The sequence below is a fragment of the Odocoileus virginianus genome, chromosome 11 (assembly GCF_023699985.2).
Source record: "Odocoileus virginianus isolate 20LAN1187 ecotype Illinois chromosome 11, Ovbor_1.2, whole genome shotgun sequence".
NCBI classification, from domain to species: domain Eukaryota; kingdom Metazoa; phylum Chordata; class Mammalia; order Artiodactyla; family Cervidae; genus Odocoileus; species Odocoileus virginianus.
The window spans coordinates 52,010,048-52,032,465 of NC_069684.1; the positions used below are offsets into that span (position 1 = coordinate 52,010,048).

General features: G+C 45.3%; 1 protein-coding gene across 7 annotated transcripts in view; it reads left to right on the top strand.

Moving 5' to 3' along the window:
* Window positions 1–22,418, top strand: part of SUSD4 (sushi domain containing 4) — a 138,315-nt gene that overhangs the window by 90,755 nt on the left and 25,142 nt on the right. For 6 of the 7 annotated variants that reach the window (XM_070474463.1, XM_070474462.1, XM_070474461.1 and 3 more), the window contains 2 exons: window positions 7,957–8,130; window positions 12,330–12,517. In XM_070474463.1, coding sequence (XP_070330564.1) covers window positions 7,957–8,130; window positions 12,330–12,517 — 362 coding nt within the window. Of the gene's footprint in view, window positions 1–7,956; window positions 8,131–12,329; window positions 12,519–22,418 lie in introns of all 7 variants that reach the window. The other variant, XM_020879470.2, reaches the window with a different exon arrangement.

A 22,418-nucleotide genomic window follows, 5' to 3' on the forward strand; every position in this document is an offset into this window, starting at 1 on the left:
TATGAATAGACAATATTTGAACACTCTGATGTTAATGAAAATTTAATGTTTTTCCAATTGGGTCTGTTACAAATAGGGCTGGTGTGAACATTCTTGAACACACCTCTTGGTGAATATATTTATATCCATGTTCTGTGGATATACTCCTAAGATTGGACATGCTAGATTATAGGATATACCTGTATTTTAACGTTAATAGGTACTGCCATTATCCAAAGTGGTTGTGCCAATTTACACTCCCGCGACAGTGTGAGAGTCCCAGTTTCTCCTTGCCAACACTTGCATTAACAGTATTTTAGACACTGGTGGGTATTTAGTGGTAGCTTGTGGTTTCCCTGGTGAGTAGGAAGTTAAACACCTTTTTGTATATTTATTGAACACCTTGTTATCCTCTCTTATGAAGTGCCTATTCAATTCACTTGCCTATTTATCTACTGAGTTGTCTTTTTCTCATTGACTTTTATATACACTGAGTTTTTCATATGTACTGAATACAAGCCCTACATTGGTTATATGTGCTAAAAATATCTTCGTGCATTATGTGGCTTACATTTTTATATTATCATATTATTATTTGCAACTATTTATGTGTAATTTACATTGTATTAGTCTAGAGATGATTTGAAGTATACAGGAGGATGTGTGTAGGTTGTATACAGATGCTTCACCATATTGTATAAGAGACATGGGCATCTGTGGATTTTGGTGTCCATGGGGTGGGGGAGAAGGTCTTACTTGGAATCAGTGCCCCATGGGTACTGAGGGATGGCTGTATTCAATTCTATTTCACTGTGACCAGAAAACATACTCTGTAGTCTGTCTTTTGAAATGTGTCCTTTCTTGATAGCCCAAGTATGGTCAACGTTTGTAAATTTTCTATGTATGCTTAAAAGACATGTATAATGGTCTGAGTGCTTCAGGGTGGACATCTAAGAATTCTTTCTGTGGAAAGAATTGCTATCCAAGTGTTAAATATAAATAGTTTAAATAACAGATCCTAATTGCCTTTTTCCACCACAAATAAATAAAATATACCAATCTACAGGTCAAAGGAAAACACTAAGTACAAGAAGCATGCTTATTTATGATAGCATTACTCCATGCAGTCCTCTTCCGTATGCCTGCTTCTCAGTGGTTCTAAGGATGGCCTCATGATAATTCCACTTTAACATTCAGCTGAGAGCCACATGGCCTTGAGTCCCCTGTCCTGGTGTGTCTTCTGTTTTTGTAAGAGTCAGTATCCTACAAAGAAGAAAGAAGCAGCCTGAGCTAGCCCTGCTCCCAAAGCAAAACCACCCCCATGGTGATGCCCCTTTTCTATGAAGAACCCACTGTTTCCAGTCCTCTCCTTTCTGAATAGCACCGACTTTTGCCTCCACTTTTCTCATGTTGCTAGTTTACGATGACATCATTAGCTACAGTTGATTCTATTCCAAGTAAATGATGGTGGTCAGACCAGTGTTCTCTAAGCACTGTTGCATGGAACAGGAGTTCTGTAGAATAGTAGAAATGTGGAACACCACAGATACACAGCTGTGATTCTGAGGGGTGTTAGTAGATAGTAAGTAAAAAGGTTTGGGGACTCTTCCGAAACCACCATCACCTCTGAAATCAACTGCAAGTTCAAGGATCCCCAAGACTATCACTCTGAATCCAGTCACAAGTATAGAAGTCCCCAAGTCCATCTTCAGGTTCAGTAATTCACCAGAAGGACCAATGATACTCACGATTATGATGTATGACAGTGAAAGGACCCAGATTAACACTGTCTAAGGAGAGAGGCACACAGGGTCCTGGAGGCACCAGCTGTGAGCTTTCAGTGATTCTCCCAGCGAACTGTACACGCAGTACCTGTTCCCCAGCACCAGTGCGTGTCAGTACACGTTGAGTATTGACATCCGGAGAAGCTCACCGAGGCTTGGTGTCCAGCGGCTTAATTGGAGCTTGGCCATGTAGACATGATTGGCCATTTGTCCATCTCCATTTCTTTCAAAGGTAAAGCTGGTAACTGCGTGGGCCAGTGTTCCCTGGCCTAAATCACATTGTTGTTCAGTCGCTCAGTGGTATCCGACTCTTTGCAACCCCATGGACTGCAGCGCACCAGGCTCCTCTGTCCACTGTCTCCTGGAGTTTGCTCAGATTCATGTCCATTGAGTCGATGATGCCATCCAACCATCTCATCCTCTGTCATCCCCTTTTTCTGCTGCCCTCAATCTTTAAGCTCCAGTTTAAAAAGATACTCATCTCAGATGGCACATTCCAAGGACTTAGTGGTTACTTCCTAGGAGCTGAGGGCAAAGGCCAGAGCCCCCTTTGGGCAAGGCCAGCCCCTTATTGCACGTACCCACAAGATACAGAGCTTGTCATGGCCCATGCTTTAGAAGTCCAGGAGTTCCCACCACACTGAAGTAAAAACAAATGCCCTGTCCTTATCTACAAGGCCCTGCGTGATCTGACCTTTCCATCTTACTCTCGCTTACTGTATTCCAGGCACTCTGATCTTCCTTTGTGTTTTTAAGGACACTGAACTCTCTCCTGGCCTGTGTAGTGGCAGTTCCCTCCACCTGAAATACTCCCCTCCCCAATCCACACATGATTGGATTCTTCTTGTCATTAGATCTCAGCTTCATAAATGTCATTTCCTCAGAGTCGCCTTTCCTGTCTTCCCAAATTAAAGCAGTCCCTGAGTCGGTCCCTATCATATACCTTGTTATGTGTTCATCATAGCAGTGATCATTGCCTGTTATTTTCTAGCTCACTTACTTGATAATTTGCCTGTTAGCAGTCTCCTGCCATACAAATGCCGTTAAGAGTAAAATTCTTGACTTTTTCTCTATCCTCAACACCTAGGATGTACCAGGACTAGAGTAAGTGCTCAATAACTCAATGAATGAATGAACTGATGGATGAATAATAAGCTTTACAGATGCTGGTTTAAACTAGATCCAGTAGAATTCTTTACAGCAAGGCTTTCAGAACCTTTAATATGCTAATAGGTATTGTGAATCTCTCACTGTATATTATGTATTCATGCTTCTGTGAACACTTTGGCAGGCATATTGATGCAGAAATTTGTCATTTTAAAGGAATCAAATTTGTTTTCACATATAACTAACATTTTGCTAAGTTGCTTCAGTCGTGTCAGAATCTCTGTGACCCTATGGACTGTAGCCCACCAGGCGCCTCTGTCCATGGGATTCTCCAGGCAAGAATACTAGAATAGTGTCATGCCATCCTCCAGGGCATTTTCTCAACTCAGGAGTTGAACCCATGTCTCTTACATCTCCTGCATTGGCAGGTGGGTTCTTTACCAATAGCACCACTTGGGAAGCCCCAACCAACATTTTAAAGAAAAATAAATCTTAAAATATGGCACATATTCTTTGAAATTCCTCTTTCTCTTTACTGCTCCATCCTTTAAGACTTTTCTGTCTGCAACTAATTGGATCAATTAATTTGTACATGGGTATATGTGTGTAGGACTGCCTTAGGGTCTTCTGTCCACTCTTTTATTTATTTATTATATTAAATCCTCATTGTTACTAGAAGCAGGACACAGAAATAATGATAGTTGTAGGTTTGTGAAAGAGGATTTCAGGCATGGAAGCTTTTGACACCCCTCAAGTTATATTTCTAAAGTGCCTATTGTCTCCCTGTAGGCAGAAGTCTTGACTGTTGACCTGATTCTATTCAATAGAATCAGTTATTGATAGACCTTCTTTTCGCAGTCTTTGATAACAATATTTTTATTTTATTTATTTATTTTTAATGTCTCTCTCTTTTTTTTATAGGCTAATTACTTTACATCATTACAGTAGTTTTTGTCATACATTGAAATGAATCAGCCATGGATTTACATATATTCCCCATCCCAGTCCCCCCTCCCACCTCCCTCTCCACCTGATCCCTCTGGGTCTTCCCAGTGCACCAGGCCCGAGCACCTGTCTCATGCACCCAATCTGGGCTGGTGATCTGTTTCACCCCAGATAATATACATGTTTCAATGCTGTTCTCTTGAAACATCCCACCCTCGCCTTCTCCCAGAGTCCACAATGATAACAATATTTTTGCAGTTGCTTTTACAAATTCTTTGTGTTGGCTGAATGCATTTGTGCATTTGGCTATAGCATTGTGCTATAAATTGTTTTATTTCTATTGAAAACTTTAGAATTGATGAAGATGTGTGTGTTTCTTTTCAGAGACTAAAGATCCTGGTATGTTTCTTTCCATAAAAATAAGGACTAGAGTTCTTGACTGCTACCACTGATGGGTTGGGACCTTTTTCCAGATGCTTTTTTCTTTCTACATCACCCTCCTTCAGTGGGAGGACTAGGTGCCAGCTATTCTGGATTAAAAAAAAAATTAGAAAGGCTCTGGACAGAAGTTTCTCCTATCACGGTTTAGTTTAGGCTTTGCTAGAGCTGATCTATTTGAATTTTGTCTTTACATGTAGAGCACAGCTGCTCCTGGTCTCTCTACCATGGTGGAGTTTAAACTCCAAACTTCCACTGGCGCCCCGGTGAATACGGGGATCACCTCATGGAGTAAATTGGCCCTGCATCACCCCCTGTGCTGGTTCTCCTTTGAGTCAAGTACATAAATTCCTGGCATATGAGAGGCAGTGAATACCCTTTGAACCTCTAGTCCCCAGCTCCTGCCTATGGAAACAAGATGTTCTAATTAGAAGTTCAAAGCATTCTGTATTATAGACTGCTATGCAGCATAACAACCTTCAGAAACAAGGTGTGGTGCTTCCACTTCTGGTCAGCCAATGTCCTTGTGTTACTGCGGCCACATGGCTGTTCCCATCCATTGAGTTTACTGCTGCTAGCTGACCACCTCCTGAGTATACAGTTAATTCTTGAAAAAGTTTTAAATCAATCATGAAAATAGTTGTTTAGTCATATAAGTTACTACCACAGGATCTATTTACAGCCCAGATTTTACAGACGGGTGCCTTGATAAATGTGTTTTTATTTGCTGTGAATAATTTCTGCAAAGCGATATTGAAAAAAATGTAATTCACATTTTCCATTAAGAAGAAGGCTGCAGTGGTGTGCAGAACTGTCAGATATCTGCGTCTCCAGTCATGATTGGGCTTCCCCGGGTGGCTCAGCAGTAAAGAATCTGCCTGCAATGCAGGAGGTACAGGAGACATGGGTTTGATCCCTGCGTCAGGAAGATCCCCTTGAGGAGGGCCTGGCAACCCATTCCAGTATTCTTGCCTGGAGAATCCCATGGACACAAGAGCCTAGTGGGCTACAGTCCATGGGGTCGCGAAGAGTTGGACACCGCTGAAGCGACTGAGCACACACAGATGCACCAGTCATGATTATTCTGGGATTAATTTGGGAAGAATTCAGCTATTCTTGTAGGAAAACATGAACAGTTAGAAAACCTCTTTCCATAGCCTGAAAAACTCTTTCCATGCAAAAATGAGAGGTAAAGTTGAAACCAGAACCCAGTTCTCTAGCCAAGACTCCCTCTGTTGAATCCAGAGGCAATGGGAAGAGCTGATAATGGGTTTCCTCATCATCAGAGGGAGGCTTAACTGCCAGAGCCTGGAAAGAATCTGCTTCTCAGGTCCCCCACGGCTCCTCTCAGCCCTTCCTCCCCAAGTGTGTTCAGAGGCGCGGAAGCACGGAAGGAACGTCGCAGGAAGTAGCGGCATAGTCCCTGCTCTCAAGCTCATGGTGGGAATGAGGGCTGAGGTCACGGCAGAGCTGGGCTCACGAGCACTGGGTTCTGATGACCCATACGGGATGCTTTACGGCCCCCACCCCTGCCTTCCCGGCTGCCAGGTCCCTCCTCTGCCTGGGAGACCCTTTTCTGCCCGAGGCTTCCCTGTCACTGATGTTCTGTTTTCTGGAGTCTGTTGTTGTCAGAGTGCTCTCAATAAACCCAGTCCCAAACCTACATCATAGCCCCCATGACATGCTCTTTTCAAAGCCCCCCAAGTTCTGAGCCCCCAGAGCCCTCCTTCAGCCAATCCCTGCATCAGAGTTCCCAGGACTTGTTGCCTGAGAGCTGACAGTTCAAAGCTTAGAGGAACTTGAAGCTCAGGTTTCTTATGAATACTATTCCAAATTATTCTGGATTCAGTAGGCTTTGGGGAATGGCTGAGAAATCCATTGAAAAATTTCTGGAGGAAGTTTGTATGATCCTCAAAATGCTGTGTTTAAATTTTGCCTTGTTTCAGAAAATTAAGAAACAAAAAAATGGGACTGTAACTCATCTACCTGATTCTAAAAGTAGAGATAGATAGCTCATGCTTATAAACATATATGCATGTAAAATCAGAGACTTTAAATAGGAGATGGAGAGAGACATGTGGTAACCTGAATGACTTACACCAGATGGAGTTGACTTATACACACTGCTCTATTTAAAATAGAAAACCACCAAGGAGACACTGAATGGCACTCTGCTTAATATTCTGTAGTAACCTAAATGGGAAAAGAATCTGAAAAAGGATGCACATATATGTATAACTGATTCACTTTGCTGTACACTTGCAACTAACCCAACTTCGTTAATCAACCATACTCCAGTAAAAAACAAATGACAAATCACAACATCATCAACAACAAAATCCGCATGGAATTAGTTGGGTGGTGTTTAGAGTGAGGGGCCAGAAGGAGCAGGATTGCAACTTGCCAGCACAGAGTGAGTGTCCGTCCCACAAGGTAAACTGGAAGAAGACAGAGTTAGAAGCAGATGATTACCCATCGATTAGTTTTATTTGTTCATTTATTTTTATTTATTTGGCTGCATCAGGGTCTTTCATTGAGGCATACTGGCTTCTCTCTAGTTGCGGCACATGGGCTCAGTTGCCCCGCGGTATGTGGGATCTTAGTTCCCTGACCAGGGATCGAACCCACATCTCCTGCCCTGGAAGGTGGATGTTTAACCACTGGACCACCAGGGAAGTCCCTAGTTCTATTGTATCTTTTGTTGCCCATTCTGTTGCGGGCTGCTGATCCCCCCACCGCCCTCCTGCCATGGCTCTTCCCCTCCCAGAGAAGAGGTCAAAGCAGAGCTGAGAACCACAGCCTCCATCTGCCCCTGCCTTGATGGATGGGCAGATGTCTCACATTCCATCTTCCCAACATAACGAAACAATGTTGTATAGGTCAGGGGTGTGCTGTGTCTGTGCTAAGTCGCTTCAGTCATGTCTGACTCTCTGCGACCCCAGGGACTATAGCCCACCAGGCTCCTCTGTCCATGGGATTCTCCAGGCAAGAATACTGGAGTGGGTTGCCATTTCCTTTTCCAATAGGTCGAGGTACCAGATCTTGAATCCTTCATGACCAGTGATGATTAGCTTCTGCTCTGACTGTTTGTAGGAGACAGTAGCTGCTTCCTCTGAACCTTTGTGATAGTGGCAGTAGTAGGTGCTGCTCTATTTATTCAATATTATCTTTTTAGAAACAGATAAGGTGGATGGGAAATGCTAACATCCAATACAGCCACAACTCAGCCCCCTGCTGTTCTGCAAAGTGTATTTCCTTATCAGGCCCTGGCCCTGGCCCCCCAGGCAGAGGCAGCAGAACTGGGTGAGACCAGCCAGCCAGGCTGTTTGGTGCTGTGTACCGTCCAGAGACGCCACCAGGTGGGCAACCTGCCGGACTGTTCAGGTGAACCCCCAGCGTTGGTCTTTCTTCACTCGTTTTCAGAATTATCTGTAAGCTCAGCTGTAGCGTGGGAAGTGTTGAAGGCAGAAAACCAGCTCCTTTTGGGCTTGGACCTCTGCACCCACAACTCCTCTTCCTGTTTCTCTGTGAAGTTTCTGCAGCTTCTACTTGGGACCTGAGCCTTAGTGATAAATAAGGAACCGTTTATCAGATTGCCGTGTAGGGCGAGACCAAGTCTGAAAATAAGAGCTTTCTTGTGAAGCTGTGAACCACAATGGCTTTTGAATTCCAAAAATAATGTATCCTTTTTGCACAATTACAGATTGCCGCATCCCGCAAATTGAAGATGCTGAGATTCATAACAAGACATACAGACACGGAGATAAGCTAATCATCACTTGTCATGAAGGATTCAAGATCCGGTACCCCGACCTATACAATGTGGTTTCATTATGTCGTGATGACGGAACGTGGGACAATCTGCCCATCTGTCAAGGTAGGGGCAGATGGAGGCTGTGGTTCTCAGCTCTGCTTTGAGACTCGCCTGCAGATTGAGTGCACGTTTCTCTAATAAGATGGCAGTTGTTGTTTAGTCACTCAGTAGTGTCTGAGTCTTTGTGACCCCATGGACTGTAGCCTCCAGGCTCCTCTGTCCATGGGATTTCCCAGGCAAGAATACTGGAGTGGGTTGCCGTGCCCTCCTCCAGGGGATCTTTTCAACCCAAGGGTTGAACCCACGTCTCCTGCATTGGCAGGTGGATTCTTGACCACTGAACCACCTGGGAAGCCTGCAAGTGACAAAGGGAAAGAGTCACGCACACACCATGGTTCAGCTGTTCTGCACTCTGATCACCAAAGCTCTGTTTTTGGAATCTTCACATCGATCCCTGTGATTCTCTCTAGCTCCCTATACCCAGGTTTAAAGTTTAAAAGTTTAAATGGAAAATACTTTACTCTTTAGAATGCTGGCTCTCTCCTTTATTCTAAGAAACCAAAAGTAGTTGCAGAATTAGGAGCTTTGTAACTGGGTTGTGAACACAATGATGAACTATTGTATATTTAATGGAAATAACAGAGCATTTATACTGATTTCGGTTGTGGTACGAATATATTTAAAGCCAATCTTACAGAGGCCATTTTCTCTTAATAATGTTATCCTTTTTTATAATGCATGAGGAGCAGAAAAATAATCAAATTCAAATTTCATCCAAACCAGACAGTGAATATTTATCCTCTTGCATTTTTTAAATTTTCCTGGGCTGACACAGAGGGCCCTGTTTGTGAAAATAAGCCCTCCAGTTCACATTAATTCTGATTTTTATTTTTTGACATGTGACTTGGACCAAAGGACCAAGAAGCCCATGCATAATTCATCATCCAAGGGAGAGGGCGAGCAGCCTTATTTGCACCAAAAGCACTGGCATGTTAAAGTTGAGGCGGATGTCAACTTTCTGCTAGGAAATCACCCCTGGCAGACTCTGATATTGCTTTGCACGCCCCATAGTTGGAAATAAATCATTTCCTCATGCGAGAGCTTAAGAGCCACGGCCCCTTAAAGAAACAAAGGCTTCAGGATTAGGAGGCCCAAGACAGTCCAGGTCCTCACCTTCCTGCATGTCCCCCCCGAAACTTCCTGTGTTGTTGAGCTGTTCTGCGTTACTGTCAGAGACACTCCTTAGAATCAGCAGCCGTCTTTTAGGTGGGGCTGTTTATCCAAATGAACTTTATTAACCACTGCTTTATTCCGGTCCTGCAGCGATATCCAAACCAAGATAATTATTTCAGACTCCAACCCCTTCTTGCTTTTATATTTTCCACTTTTCTTTTGGTTCGCCCACGCTTTGCATTTCCTTTTATGTCACGTAAATACAGGATGCTTCTGTAGTTCTTTTTGCCCCGATGATTTTGTTTTTTAAATGCCCTATGGTAATAGATATCTTGGAGTGTCATCATCAGGAGTTCAAGTGCAGGCTTTTTCTTGCTCTGTCTGGGACCCCTCACCCTCCACCACCCCTTACTACATCCCAGTCCTTAACAGAGCTTTGATGGTTTTTGTTTTTTTTTTTCCAACAACAAATGAGCTGGCTGCTAATCTTGAGAGGTGTACTTCTTCTGAGAGCAGTACAGCCTGTGGCCACCTTCATCCCTCCTCAGAGGCCTTGGTCCCCACAGAAGAGGTGCCCCTGGTCTGGGCCCTGATCCCCCTTCCAGCCCCTGCACCTTGCCTCCCATCCTCACAGACACAGCAGGGTTGCTGTAGAGAGTCTGACGCCTCTAGAGTCCCTGGGGGGAATATAATTGGCCCTTCGAGTGACATTTCATCCTGTAATTTTTATTTGCACCTATAGATCCAGGGGTTAAAGCCTGAGGAGCCTTCTCTCTATTATCTCAAAGTGCAAATAGAAATCACATTCACCTATTGAGTCGAAGCCAGTTTTCTGCTGTATTTTTAGGACAGGCTGTCAGAAACCAAGAGTGGCATAGCTTTCCTTTTCTGATTAGCTGCACATGTTACAACACCCCTTCCATCTCCTTTTGGGGTTGGATGGGGGACTGTCCCAAGGCCATTTCCTGCCACCCCCCACCCAGGAACTTTGTGTTTTAGATGATGCTTCCTTCTCCCTGTGGGTCAGAGTCAGTCTTTTTACTTAGGGGATGCAGTTATCCACGTGGGTAGCTTAGAACTGCACTCCTCCCCAGGAGGGGGAATGGGCACCCTTTGCTCACTCATTTGAACCCTGCTCAGGAGCTAACACCTTCCCTGTTTGTGTTGATTTGCTGATCTTTTTTTTTCCCCTCAGTTATTGATCCTGTTTATTCATGATTGCCAACTTCCCTCCCCTCATTTCTCTTTTGCCATGAACACTGTCAGTTTTCAGCTCAAAAAAAAATTATTCAGAACTTCAGTGGTTAAGACTCTGCACTTCCAATATAGGGGGTGCAGTTTCGATCCCTGGTTGGGGAAAAAGATCTCACATGCTATGTGGTCAACCAAAAACTAATTTTTTAAAAAATGTAAAAAAAAAATCATTTAAGGCTGCTAGGACTGCCAGAAAGAATGGCCTAACACCACGTGTTTCTAATCTGGTCCATCCTGAGTGTGGCAGGTTCCGGGCAGGGATCTTTGGGGTCTGTGGGGTCTTCGGGGCTCTGGGACACCAGGCTGCAGTGGGCAAGTTGACACTGGCACAGCCTCAGAGTGAATACCGCCTGCATTCTGTACCCCCTCGTTCACGCTGGTCCTGCCCTGATATGGATGCCACATTCTGGGGCACTGACCCGAGAAGTTCACTCAACACAGAGCTGTCTGTCGCGTGTAATATGCCACAAAGTCAGCTTAGGAGAGGAATTCCATCATTCACTGCTGTGCGTGCGCAATATAATTTGTACTTGGTGATTGGAAGGGAGAATAGATATTCCCATTATCTGTTATTTACTTCACACACAATTAGTTCTCTCTGGGAAAAGCACCAGCTCTGCAGAGTCATTATTCCCTCCAGTGAAACTGCTGAAGCCAATAAGAAACTCCATGATCACAGCGGATGCCACACCAAGAGGGGTGCTGTACCACGGAGAATGTTCCACTGGGCTGCACAGGCTTCAGGACAAAAAGGCATCTACTGAGTTACAGAAGGAGGCATCCAGGTCTCCTGCGCACTCAGACGGCACACAGAATTCTGTGCACAGACTTGCCGTAGCAGGTCTGCACAAAGCCCGGTGCCCCCAGCAGCAGCCACAGCGGCAGCACCTGAATGCCCATCCTTGAGCTCCGCACGGACCCAGCGAACCAGCAGCTCTGGGGGTGGGGCCCAGCCGTCTGTCCCATACCAGCCCTCTCTCTGGGTAACTCTCAAGTTTGAGAACCACTGCCCTACATGCTGCTTCCCTAGTTCACCTAAAACACAGCTGGATTTCTCAGAATTTTCATTGCACGGTGTCAGGTAGGTGCCTATTCAATCAGCTGTTGCCCTGGAATCCAGTTTGCATCCCAACATTGGTGGCTCAGATGGTAAAGAATCTGCCTGCAATGCAGGAGACCCAGGTTTGATGCCTAGGTCAGGAAGATCCTCTGGAAAAGGGAATGGCAACCCACTCCAGTGTTCCAGCCTGGAGCATTCCATGGACAGAGGAGCTTGGCGGGCTCAGTCCATGGGGCCACAGAGAGTCAGACACGACTGGGAGACTGCCACCCACACATTCTCAAGCCACCACCCTCTAAAGTGGTTGGAATGTGTGTTGTTTCTGTGGCACGTTAGTTGTTCTCAGCCCTGATGGCACTGGAAGGTTACTTGGAGAGCTTTAAAAAAAAGATAGGGGTGCCCAGGCCATGCATCAGCCTCGGACACAGAGCCAGCTATTGGTGTTTTTAAAAATTTCCTCAGGTGATTCTAATGAGCAGTCAGGGCTGGGACCACCAGCCAGGGGGTCCTGAGCCTCAGCCACACCTCCCTTTACTTCTTCCCTACTTGTCTGACCCTCTTGGAGCCACTTGCAACTATAAAAGCAAGTGTCTGGTTTAGAAAGAGAGTAAATACAGAGATAAGGAGGTCTGAGCATAGAAGACCAAGGTGCGCAGTCCTCGGAGGCCGTGCCACATGTACGGTGGGGGAATCCCAAGACGTATAGTGCTTTGGCTTTCAGATGTACAAAGGTAACCTCATAAAGATACTTCCCCTTGTCTTTCCCATGTCACAGGCTGTCTGAGACCACTTGCCTCTTCTAATGGCTATGTGAACATCTCCGAGTTCCAGACCACCTTCCCAGTGGGAACTGTCATCTCCTATCACTGCTTCCCTGGATTCAAACTCGAGGGCTCAGAGTATCTTGAATGCTTGCACAACCTTATCTGGTCGTCCAGCCCACCCCGGTGCCTTGCTCTGGAAGGTAACACATCTTATCTTTGTGGAAGTTGAATTTTGGCTTATTCGAGTGGAGGTTTCCATAGGAGGTGAAGAGCTGAGAAATTACGATCGGCAATAACTTTTGTTCCCTGAGTACGCATTGCGTGCCTCTGTCCTGAGCAGAGGCAGCAAGCCTGGTCATCTGCCATGAAGCAGTACTTAAAACAGCCAGACATAAAACTGGCTTCCCCCCGAACTTAGGCTTAAAGGGGATGAAAGAGAAAGTTTCAAGCGTCAAAGGTTAAACTGCAAAATATTGCAAAGTTAAATGAAATGTCTTCAAAAATTAATTTTCTCTGCACCAAATGAAAACAGATTGTATTATGGCATCGTTAATCTCACCCCTCATTTTATTGTTGTGTCAATGTTTCTTCCTATTTCCATGCATTTTTATGGCTTGGCTGTAAATGTTTTGCTACAAGCACACACACTCGGAAGCCTGAAACCAAGAGATCTTTCCTTCTCGTTTTGGTTAAATATATGTGTTTATTTTTGAGTGTGGTTCACTTAAAGACCACTAATCAGTAGTATGACGTAGTGGCAGTGGGTGGGTGGGTGGGTGGTAGTCAGAGCATCCATTGCCAGAATCAAGCCAGTGTCTGTGATTGCAGAGTTTTGAAAACTTCCTAGGCAAGTTGGGCCTGCTGGCTCAGCTTTCACTCTAATTCAGGTCTTGAAATTATGACTGAAGGAAACACATACCGATTTACTTCTTGGCATCTGAATACAGTGGGCAGGAGGGGCAGGAAAAAATAGAGAATATGGGGAAAGGAAAAAATGAAAGGAAACCTCTAATCAGGAACCCATCCAAAACCCATCTATAGTTTTTCTTGGGAAACAAATCAAAACAGAATAGAATGTAGAAACGAGCAAGTTCTTACAAGCACCATCTCTACGCATGCACCTCAGTGTAGGATGAGGTTAAGATGGGAGGTGTGTTGGGGGTGGAGGGCAGTGATCAGCAGTATCTCCTAAGGAAGACCATGAATTAGGGTGTGTTGGCTGGAGCCATGGAGCCTCCTTGAAGGGAAAGGGAGAAGAGATGAAAGGGAGGGGAGCCTGGTGCTTGGAGAAAGGAGGTTGCCAGCCTGGGCCGTCAGTGGTGCTGTTCTCCTGGGCTGGTAAGTGGAACCCCCACTCACCCCTACTTCCCACCCATCCTAAATCTCCTAGGGGATCAGAGCCCACTGATAGAGATGTCAGATAAAGTACCAAAAGCCAGTTAAATCTGAATTTCAGATAAACAACAAATAATTGTTTAATATGAACATGTCCTAAATATTGTGTGGCCCTTACTTATGGACAACAGTTACTCTTTGTAATTTTTGTTTATCTGAACTTCAGCGATAACTCAGTGTCCTGTATTTTCATTTGTGAAATCTGGAAACCCTAGCCTAGAGGAAGAAGGTCATCCCCTCTGTTACCACTGGGAACCGTCACTGGCAGGTGAGGTGAGCACCGGCTGCCGATGAATGCGGGCTTTTCTGTTCCTGGAGGTTTCTCCCTGCTCCGATAACCAGAACTAGAGGACTAGTTATTAAAGATATCATGTTACCATTATGTCTATTTAAAATGCCTGTCTTCAAATCTTTTCAAATTTGGTTTAAATGTCTTTCAAAACATCATATTCTAAGCTTCATTTGGGGACTTTGAAAGCAGTTTTTCTGGAGCTTGGGGAATATGATGTGACTAGGCATAAAACACAATCTCACTTTAAGGGGCAAAGATAAGGTTATGAACAGGAGGCTGTGACTGACTTCTGATTGGAAATGAGTCTCATGCTTAAAACCTATTTCCTTTTCCTCTGCCAGCCTGTGCTGTGATCGAGGGGGACCCTGAAAGTCCAGGTGACAGCTGCCTGTGACAAGAAAGCCACCTAATACCGTTTTTCCCTCCATAAAAGAGAAGTCTTTACATCTCTGTTTTCAATAAATACATGTTTCTTTCAATTATCTGATGCAATTAGTTTGTGAGACCTTTAGATGGTATCTTGGCTAAAGGCACCAAAGGCATGATTCTGAGAGACGCAGAGTGGCCTAAAGGACTTTTTGTCTCAAGACTTGATAGAAATGGGGTTAAGTTAAGCAGTGTGTTAAAATAAAAGGTAAGGATTCGTGAAAAATGAATCCAGATACACCTGGATATTAGAGTTTCTTTAACTCTTACTTGAATTGTGTATCATCTTATTCAAGAGCTGTTTATGCAAATTGTCAAAGATTGTTCAACATAGATGCACTGTCCCAAGGGAATCTACCCACCTCATTAATACATCACCCCCTTCTTCTTCTTTTTTTTTTTTTTTGGTCTTCTGGAGCACACAATTTGATTTTTATTGATGGCAGAATGAAAATGATTGCACTGTGCTGTGAGATCATGACGCCCTTGGGGACTTTGAAATATTAGGCTGGCTGACCCCTGAAGTGACCACATCTGCACAGCTGGGCTGGGGAAGCCTTTCTCTGTAACTTTTTTATCCCCTTCCCTATCCTGTCTCCCTACTAATCCATCAATCCATCACATGTCAGTGTACCTGCCATTGCAGCTTCCTCCATCCCTGGAGCTCTTTTCCTGACCTGCCACCAGCCTGAAGATGGGCTCACCAGGATGGTCATAGGGTGCTGTGGGCTATTGATTACAGTGTGAATTACCATCCAACTGGCTGAATTCACATCCTGAGTCTCCTACTTAATTAGTTTGACTCAGGGAAAGTCACTTAGCTTCTATCAGTCTCTGTGTCCTTGTTTATAAATTGGGGAAGATGATTATACTTGTGGGACTATAAAGACTATGAGGATCCAGTGTGATAACAAATGTAAGACTTTTAATGAAAGGCTCGATACATGGTAGGTGGTCAGTCAAGTGTCCATCATTATTATTGCTCTTAGAATTGTGTACAGGGTCACAGTAAAGGAGGCTCTGGGCCTGGCTGTGAATGAAGTACCCAGGTTTTGATGCGTTTACATTGTAACATTGTTTTGGTTGTTCAGATTCAGTTTTGGTTACTTGCATACTCTTTTTTTCCCTCCACCTCAAAGCCAGCAGCATAGTGTCTTCCAGCCTCCCTCCCCTCTGACCTCTGCTTCCGTTATTCTTTTCTTGAAGTTACTGGCATACTTTTAACTGTGTTTGTATTAACATGAATCCCAGATAATAGGAGGAAATATTAAGCAGTAATAAGAATTGCTATGAATCTTGAGAGCTTACTATGTGTCAGAATGTTTGACACAGTATCTCATTTAGTTCTCCTGTTGCCTTTGTAAGACAAGTACTTTTTCTTAAAGTATTTATTTATTCAGCTGCTCCAGGGTCTTATTTGTGGCACACGGGATCTTTGATTTTTGTTGCCGTGTGAGGGATCTAGTTCCCTGACTGGGGATTGAAACCCAGGCCCCCTGCATTGGGAATTTAGAGTCCTCGCCACTGGGCCACCAGTAAAGTCCTGACAAACACTATTTTTAATCCCATTTTACTGATGAGCAAACCCAGGTTTCTAAAGATTCAGTAACTCACCCAAAGTCACACTGCTCCTAAGTGGGGGGAATGGGGACTCGAACGTGGATCTTTGCCATTCCAAAGCTCATGCTCTTCATCACCAAGGTACATTATCTAATGCATTATCCAGTTTGCTTTGATTTCTTTACAATTCTTACAGCTATTTTTTTAAACCATCAAAAAATTCAGAAGAGTGATCACATAGCAAGGGGCTTGTCCTTCTAGTCCAGTTGGCCTCCCTGTAGAACTCCTAGCTGCAGGGGACCGTGAGTCCAAAGGAGACTCTGCTGCCCGCCAGGGTGGGGGGCAGAGAGCCCTCCCCACTGCCCCCCGAATGCCCGTTGGTCACCCCCTTACAGCAGAGCCTCGCTTCAGCCCCTGGGCTGCTCAGGGACTGTGTCTCCTTTCGCAGACCTGGAGACTGACACCTTGAAGGGTGTCAGTGGCCTGACTTTTCCACACCTCCAGTTCTGGGCTGGGCTTTTTTACCTCATGGTGCCTCCCCACTTAAGGGCATGGAGCAGGCTTTGCTGGTTCCAGTGTCATGTGACAGCTGTCACGCTCAATGTCAGCAGTCCCATCATTGAGGTCTGGCTTCATGAAGGACTTTATAATTTGAAAGGAAAAGCTCTAGCAGCTTCACCAAGGGTGGCAAGAATTCCAAGGCCCAGTAGGAAGTTGTGGGTGATGTGTTTCAAGGTCTGGGTTCTTGTACCCAGCTTATATCTGTTTTCCCACAGCCAGGTTCTGGGATGGGGGGTGGGGCGGGGGAACACCTGAAATCATAATATTTTGGACTAGAATGTTGGCTGCATCATTTTAAAATACATGAATATATAAATTTGAGCCTGGAAGGAGCCCCCTGGGTTTCTGTGTTCTGGTCTGTCTCAATGTAGATCTGAGTGCTTTTCCTTATCTCTGTATATCTTAATGGTTTCCATTCTTAGGCCATCTTCACCTCTGAGGGTCTCGTCTTTCTCTCTTTCACACAAACGTACATGCACACATACACACACTGAATCCAGGCAATCTTTAAAAAAAAAAAACTATGACAGTAAGTGTGAGCAATCTCATTTGTAAGTACTAAGAACTCGGTTTACATTGTCAGCAGTGTTTATCGAACACCTGGTAGGAGCAGAGCAACACCAAATTGGGCTCTGGGGAATTATAAAGAAAGAAAGGAACAGCATTCCTTACTTTGAAGAGCTTTAGTTTAATGGGGAGACTAAGATGACAAATCCCATCCCCTGGAGACAAGCGTCATCACAGACGGCACCAACTATGCCTGCAGCTTTACCAAGGGTGGAAGGGAGGTTCTGATAGGTGGTATTGCAATTGTAAAATGAAAATTTCTATCTAGCGTTTATGATTTTGGGGGTTCTTTTCCTTGGAGATCAAATAGAATTCATGTGTTTTCTCCACACCCCCCCCCCCAGGCTTTGAGAAAAGAGAAAGGGTCTAAATATTTGACTTATCCGAAGGACCATGCATTTTGAAGCTCTGTAGAGCTCATTAGCCAAGGCAACATGCCTTAATGTGTGTGCGGAGTATGCTGACCTAGTGGTTTGAAGGTGGAGAATAGGAGGATATTGAATTCATTCCCTGTGACTTAGGTGGGGGCTTCCCCAACGCTGACCTTTCAAAGCGAACCTGACCTTATTAGAAGCTGAATAAGCAAACCATTTTGTTTTTAAGTCCAACCAGTTCCCAAACTCAGAATGCCCGAACCAGTTCCCTGGGCCTGCCCCTTACCATCCATTTCTCTGTTCAAGTGATCAGAGATGGAAGCTTAATCAGTTTCAGATTTAGTTACAAGGAAGGCAATGACATTATTTCCAAAGAACCTTCTAGTGCTCAGGGTTCCTTTTAGGTCAGCGTCCTTACATAAGAAAAGAAGGAGAAATAAGAAACAGAAAAGCCTTGTTTGGCCAAAGATAAAATAACTTGAAAGGTTCCAGTTTGGGATCAAAACTCAAAGGCAGGTTGGATGGAGAGGGATCCCAGCTCCAGAGCAGCCCTTGGCCTTTGCAGGGTGCTTTCCTCCAGAGTCAAACCCTCTTTCTGCGACAAGAGGCAGCAGCCAGCGTCTCCCCCTCTAGGAGCCCTACCTTCACCCAGAGGCACCTCGGGACTTGAAACAAATCCTGTGTAGGAACAAGAAAGACGGCGGAGGAGCCAAGGCCTCCTCAGATAAGACCTGCCCTGTGTCTTATCCTTGGCAGGTAACATTCCAAGGAATTATCACAGTCCGCCCTGCGCCAAGGTGGTCCCCATTCTACAAAAGGAAAATTCAGGGCATAGAAAGGAGCCGAGGCCTTGTCTGAAGAAGGCTGCGGGAAATTACTGTCCGTGGTGAGATCACCTGTCACTGTCATCCCGTAAACCATAGTCAGACATGCTACCACAGAGCGGTGTTTCCCAGGCCTAGAAAAGAGGAAAATCGCAGGTCCTCCCCTGTCTGCAGTACTTTGGCCACCTGATGCGAAGAGCCGACTCATTGGAAAAGACCCTAATGCTGGGAAAGATTGAAGGCAGGAGAAGAGGGGAACAGAGGATAAGATGGTTGGATGGCATCATCAATTCAATGGACATGAGTTTGAGCAAACTCTGGGAGATGTGAAGGACAGGGAAGCCTGACCTGCTGTAGTCCATTGGGGTTGCAAGAGTTGGACACAACTTAGGGACTGAACAACCTCCGTCATGTGACATTAGCTGGGGAGAAACCCTGTCTGAAGCCACGTGGAGGTCGCCTTGTGAACTGAAAACCATCTTCTGCCATCTGGGCACATACGTGAGTGCATCATCTCCTCTCCGGTTCTGTTTCCCAGCCATGAAAACTCGCGTATCTGGCAATGTTTGTATTACAGCCACCTTGCCTGTGACCCTCACGGGAATTTTTTATTAGAGGGAGATGCAAAATAGCAAGCAGCCTTGGTAATTTATTGTTCACAAGCAATAGTAAATTATCCTAATACCTTTTCCATGTACTGTTCATACATTACAGCGGAGTGATTACCGGGAAATAGCCGCCTGCATGTCCTACCAGAGCTTCTCAGGGCTCACTGTGCTTAATTCTCCTCCGTCTCTTTTCTTTACACAAGCAGTAATTGCCACTCTAGCATCTTCCTCTTCTCGGGCACACGTCTCCTTGTACTCAAGAGTAGATTGTGCTGTGGCATCAAGAAGCTTCATTATTCTTTCCTTTTTTTTTTTCTTCTGTATTGAATCCAGAAACACTGATCTTTCTGTCCTAAGGAAACCAAGAGACCTTGTTCCTATTTTTCAAGTGGAACCAACTTCTCAGGCTTCCCAGCTATTACATTTTAGGCTCTTTTTCTCTTGAATTGTAAGACTCCTGATCTGATACATAGCCCTGGACTGCCCCCACCATCCTCTCTTTCCAGGCCCATGGCCCCTGTCAGGCACTTTCCCTTCCTTTTAATCTCCTTGGAAACATGTAACCATCAACCCTCCCGCTCTCTGGGGCTCCTGGGATTTTTTTTTCCACCTCATTCAATTGCAGAGATTTTACACTGATGTCAAAGAAGAGAAGTGATTTCTCTTCTCACCAAAGAGGAACAAAGGGGGCAAGGGTTTTGGATTGATGTCTCCCACCAAATCAAGGAAAGATGAGATCATCAATGGGGGACTCGACTACCCCTCCCCCACCACACTCATGTTCAGAGCTGGGGTCCCAGCAGAGGGGCTCTGGTCTGTCTTCTCCAAGGCCCCCACCCCTCAGCTCTCACCCAGGCAGAAAGCCTGTCCTGGTGCAGGTGCAGGCTGCAGGGAAAGCAGTGGATCTGATGCCAGGCACCATCACTCCTGTCTTGTGGAAGTGTCCTGGGTGCAAGGCACAGGGATGGGGTTGAATCATGGGAAGCCCTCTTATGCTGTGGCTTTATCGAAGCCCTCTGTCAAACTGTGTCATTAAGGATGCTGCCAGTTTTCTGTAGGGGAAGCCACTCATATAAAACAAGAATCCTACACACAGGCTTCTCCTGGGCTCACAGTTGTGAACTGGTCTGAATTCCCCACCTTCCATGGCTGGGATAGCTGAGATCTTTCACCCCTCTTTTGCAGGCTAGGATGCATTCTAGGGGGCAAGGGTGTGGGGACAAGTCTCTTTCAGTCACTGAGTTCATGGTTCTCACTAAAATGTATTTCTGCTTTGCCTTATAGTCTCCTCATAATTTTGGAAAGCTCACAGGCATGCAAGCAGAGTTCTTTATTTTGTGATGTTTAAATGTCAGGTCAGTGAAAGGACTGCACAGCTAAGCAACGACAAAGCTGCAGTGAGTGGTTTGAGCTGCTCGCTTGTGGCAGGAGGGTGACTTCATCACACTCAGAAAATAGATGGGCTGATACAAATGGGAAAATCTTGGTGTTTGTCCTTAAACTCGAGAATATCTTCTCTGTCCCTGCTCCAGACAGGATTTATTTCCTTCTTTCCTCTCTGGAAACTTAGATGACTTGTATTTCATGGTAATAAAACCTCTTGCAATCAGGTGCAACACCGAAGGTAATAAATCCCTTCAGTCACTCCCTGCCTTTTGCAGACCGAAGAGTCACTGGGAAGTATTCGGCAGGGTGATTTGGGGATCATTCCTCCCCAGTGTCTGCCCCCAGCCCCCCTTTTCTTCACAAGTGACTACCAAAATTTCCCTCTTCTCTGTAAAGTGATTAGACACTTGGGATGATTGGCAGGTAAAATAGTCATCCCGTTACATCTCTGTCTTAGTGTCTTATGTCATTCTTTTTTTTGTGGCAGGGGGTGGGGGGTATAGAACCTGTAACATAATACCTGTGTTGGCAATCATTTTCTCCTTCTGTACTGGAGGTTTTGTACAGGAGGGTTTTTGGTTGTTTGGGAGTTTGTTTTTGCAAAAAGATGGTGGTTGTTGCTTTCTTGCTAAGTCGTGTCTGACTCTTTGCAGTCCTCTGGACTGAAGACCACCAGGCTCCTCTGTGCATGGGATTTCCCAAGCAAGAATACTGGAGGGGGTTGCCATTTCCTTCTCCAGCGGCCCTTCCAAATGCAGGGATCAAACCCACATCTCATGCATTGGCAGGTGGATTCTTTGCCACTGAGCTACCAGGGAAAAGATGGTGCCTGACTCTGAATTGTGCCTCGTTTTCCCTAAAGTTAAAGCCAGATCTCTCCTCTTCCTCCCTGGGGGTCCTGCAGAAAAGTCTAGGATTTTCTCATATTCTGGCCAGTTTCTTCTTCGATAGATGAGAACCGAATGCATTTTCTAACACCATCTGCTCCACTCATGGGAAGGGATGTAATAGGTCCAGGCATTAAGGAGGTGGAAACAGCTGAGGGTGGAAACAGCTGGAATTTTAGAACGAAGCCAATTATACTGGATTTCAGATTTTAAAACTAGTCCTTAGCTCAGGAGATCACAGGCAAACAACTGTGCCGACATCAATCTGTATTTTCCTGCCATAAATATCTTATTACAAGGGAAATGTTTTTGACTTGAAAAGAAAAGTAAATTTATCGGATGCTGGGAAGTCAAGAATTCTATAGACAGCCATGACTAAACTCACATATAATAGGACCCTTTGTGTGTGTGCTGAGTCACTTCAGTTGTGTCTGACTCTGTGGGACCCTACAGACTGCAGCCTGCCAGGCTCCTCTGTCCATGGGATTCTCCAGGCAAGAATATTGGAGTGGTTGCCATGCCCTTCTCCAGGGGATCTTCCTGACCCAGGGATCAAACCCACATTTCCTATGTCTCTAGCACTGGCAGGCATGCTCTTTACCGCTACCACCACCTGGGAAGCCCAGTAAGACCTTTACCCTCCCATGGTACATGACCTTTTCAAAGATCCTGTGGTCCTTGGAGTTAACTGTGAGTGACTCTCTACTGTTCCCAAGGCAAAGTCTCCCCATCCTGGTCCCTGCCAGCACTGCCCAAAGAGAGGAGTGACTGGTATCTCCCCAAGGAGCCTTTGAGGTCCCAGGCCCAGGATGCTGTCTTCCTGCAAGACTCTTACTCCACTCCGTCCACTAAGACACAGCTCAGGAAATAACCCCCTGGCAGGCACACAACTTTTTTTTTTCACTTCGCTTTGAGAAAATCTTGGTGTCTAATTACTTCTGTGAGATATTCTGACATTAGCCAGGAAACCCTCCTATTGTACCTGGGGTGTCCCTGTGGACCTGGCCCAAGGGCTTGGCCACTTTCTCCCAGGCCAAGGATAGATTCATGCTGCGCTAGCTTCCACAGCATAGCGAAGGCTGGGAACTTAAGTGTGTTCCTCGTGGTTCTGGGGGCTAGAAGTCCAAAATCCCAAGTGTTGACAAGACCATGGTCCTTTGGAGACTCGGGGTAGAATGCTTCCTTCTAGAGGTGGCCTTGGCTTCCCTTGGCTTATAGCT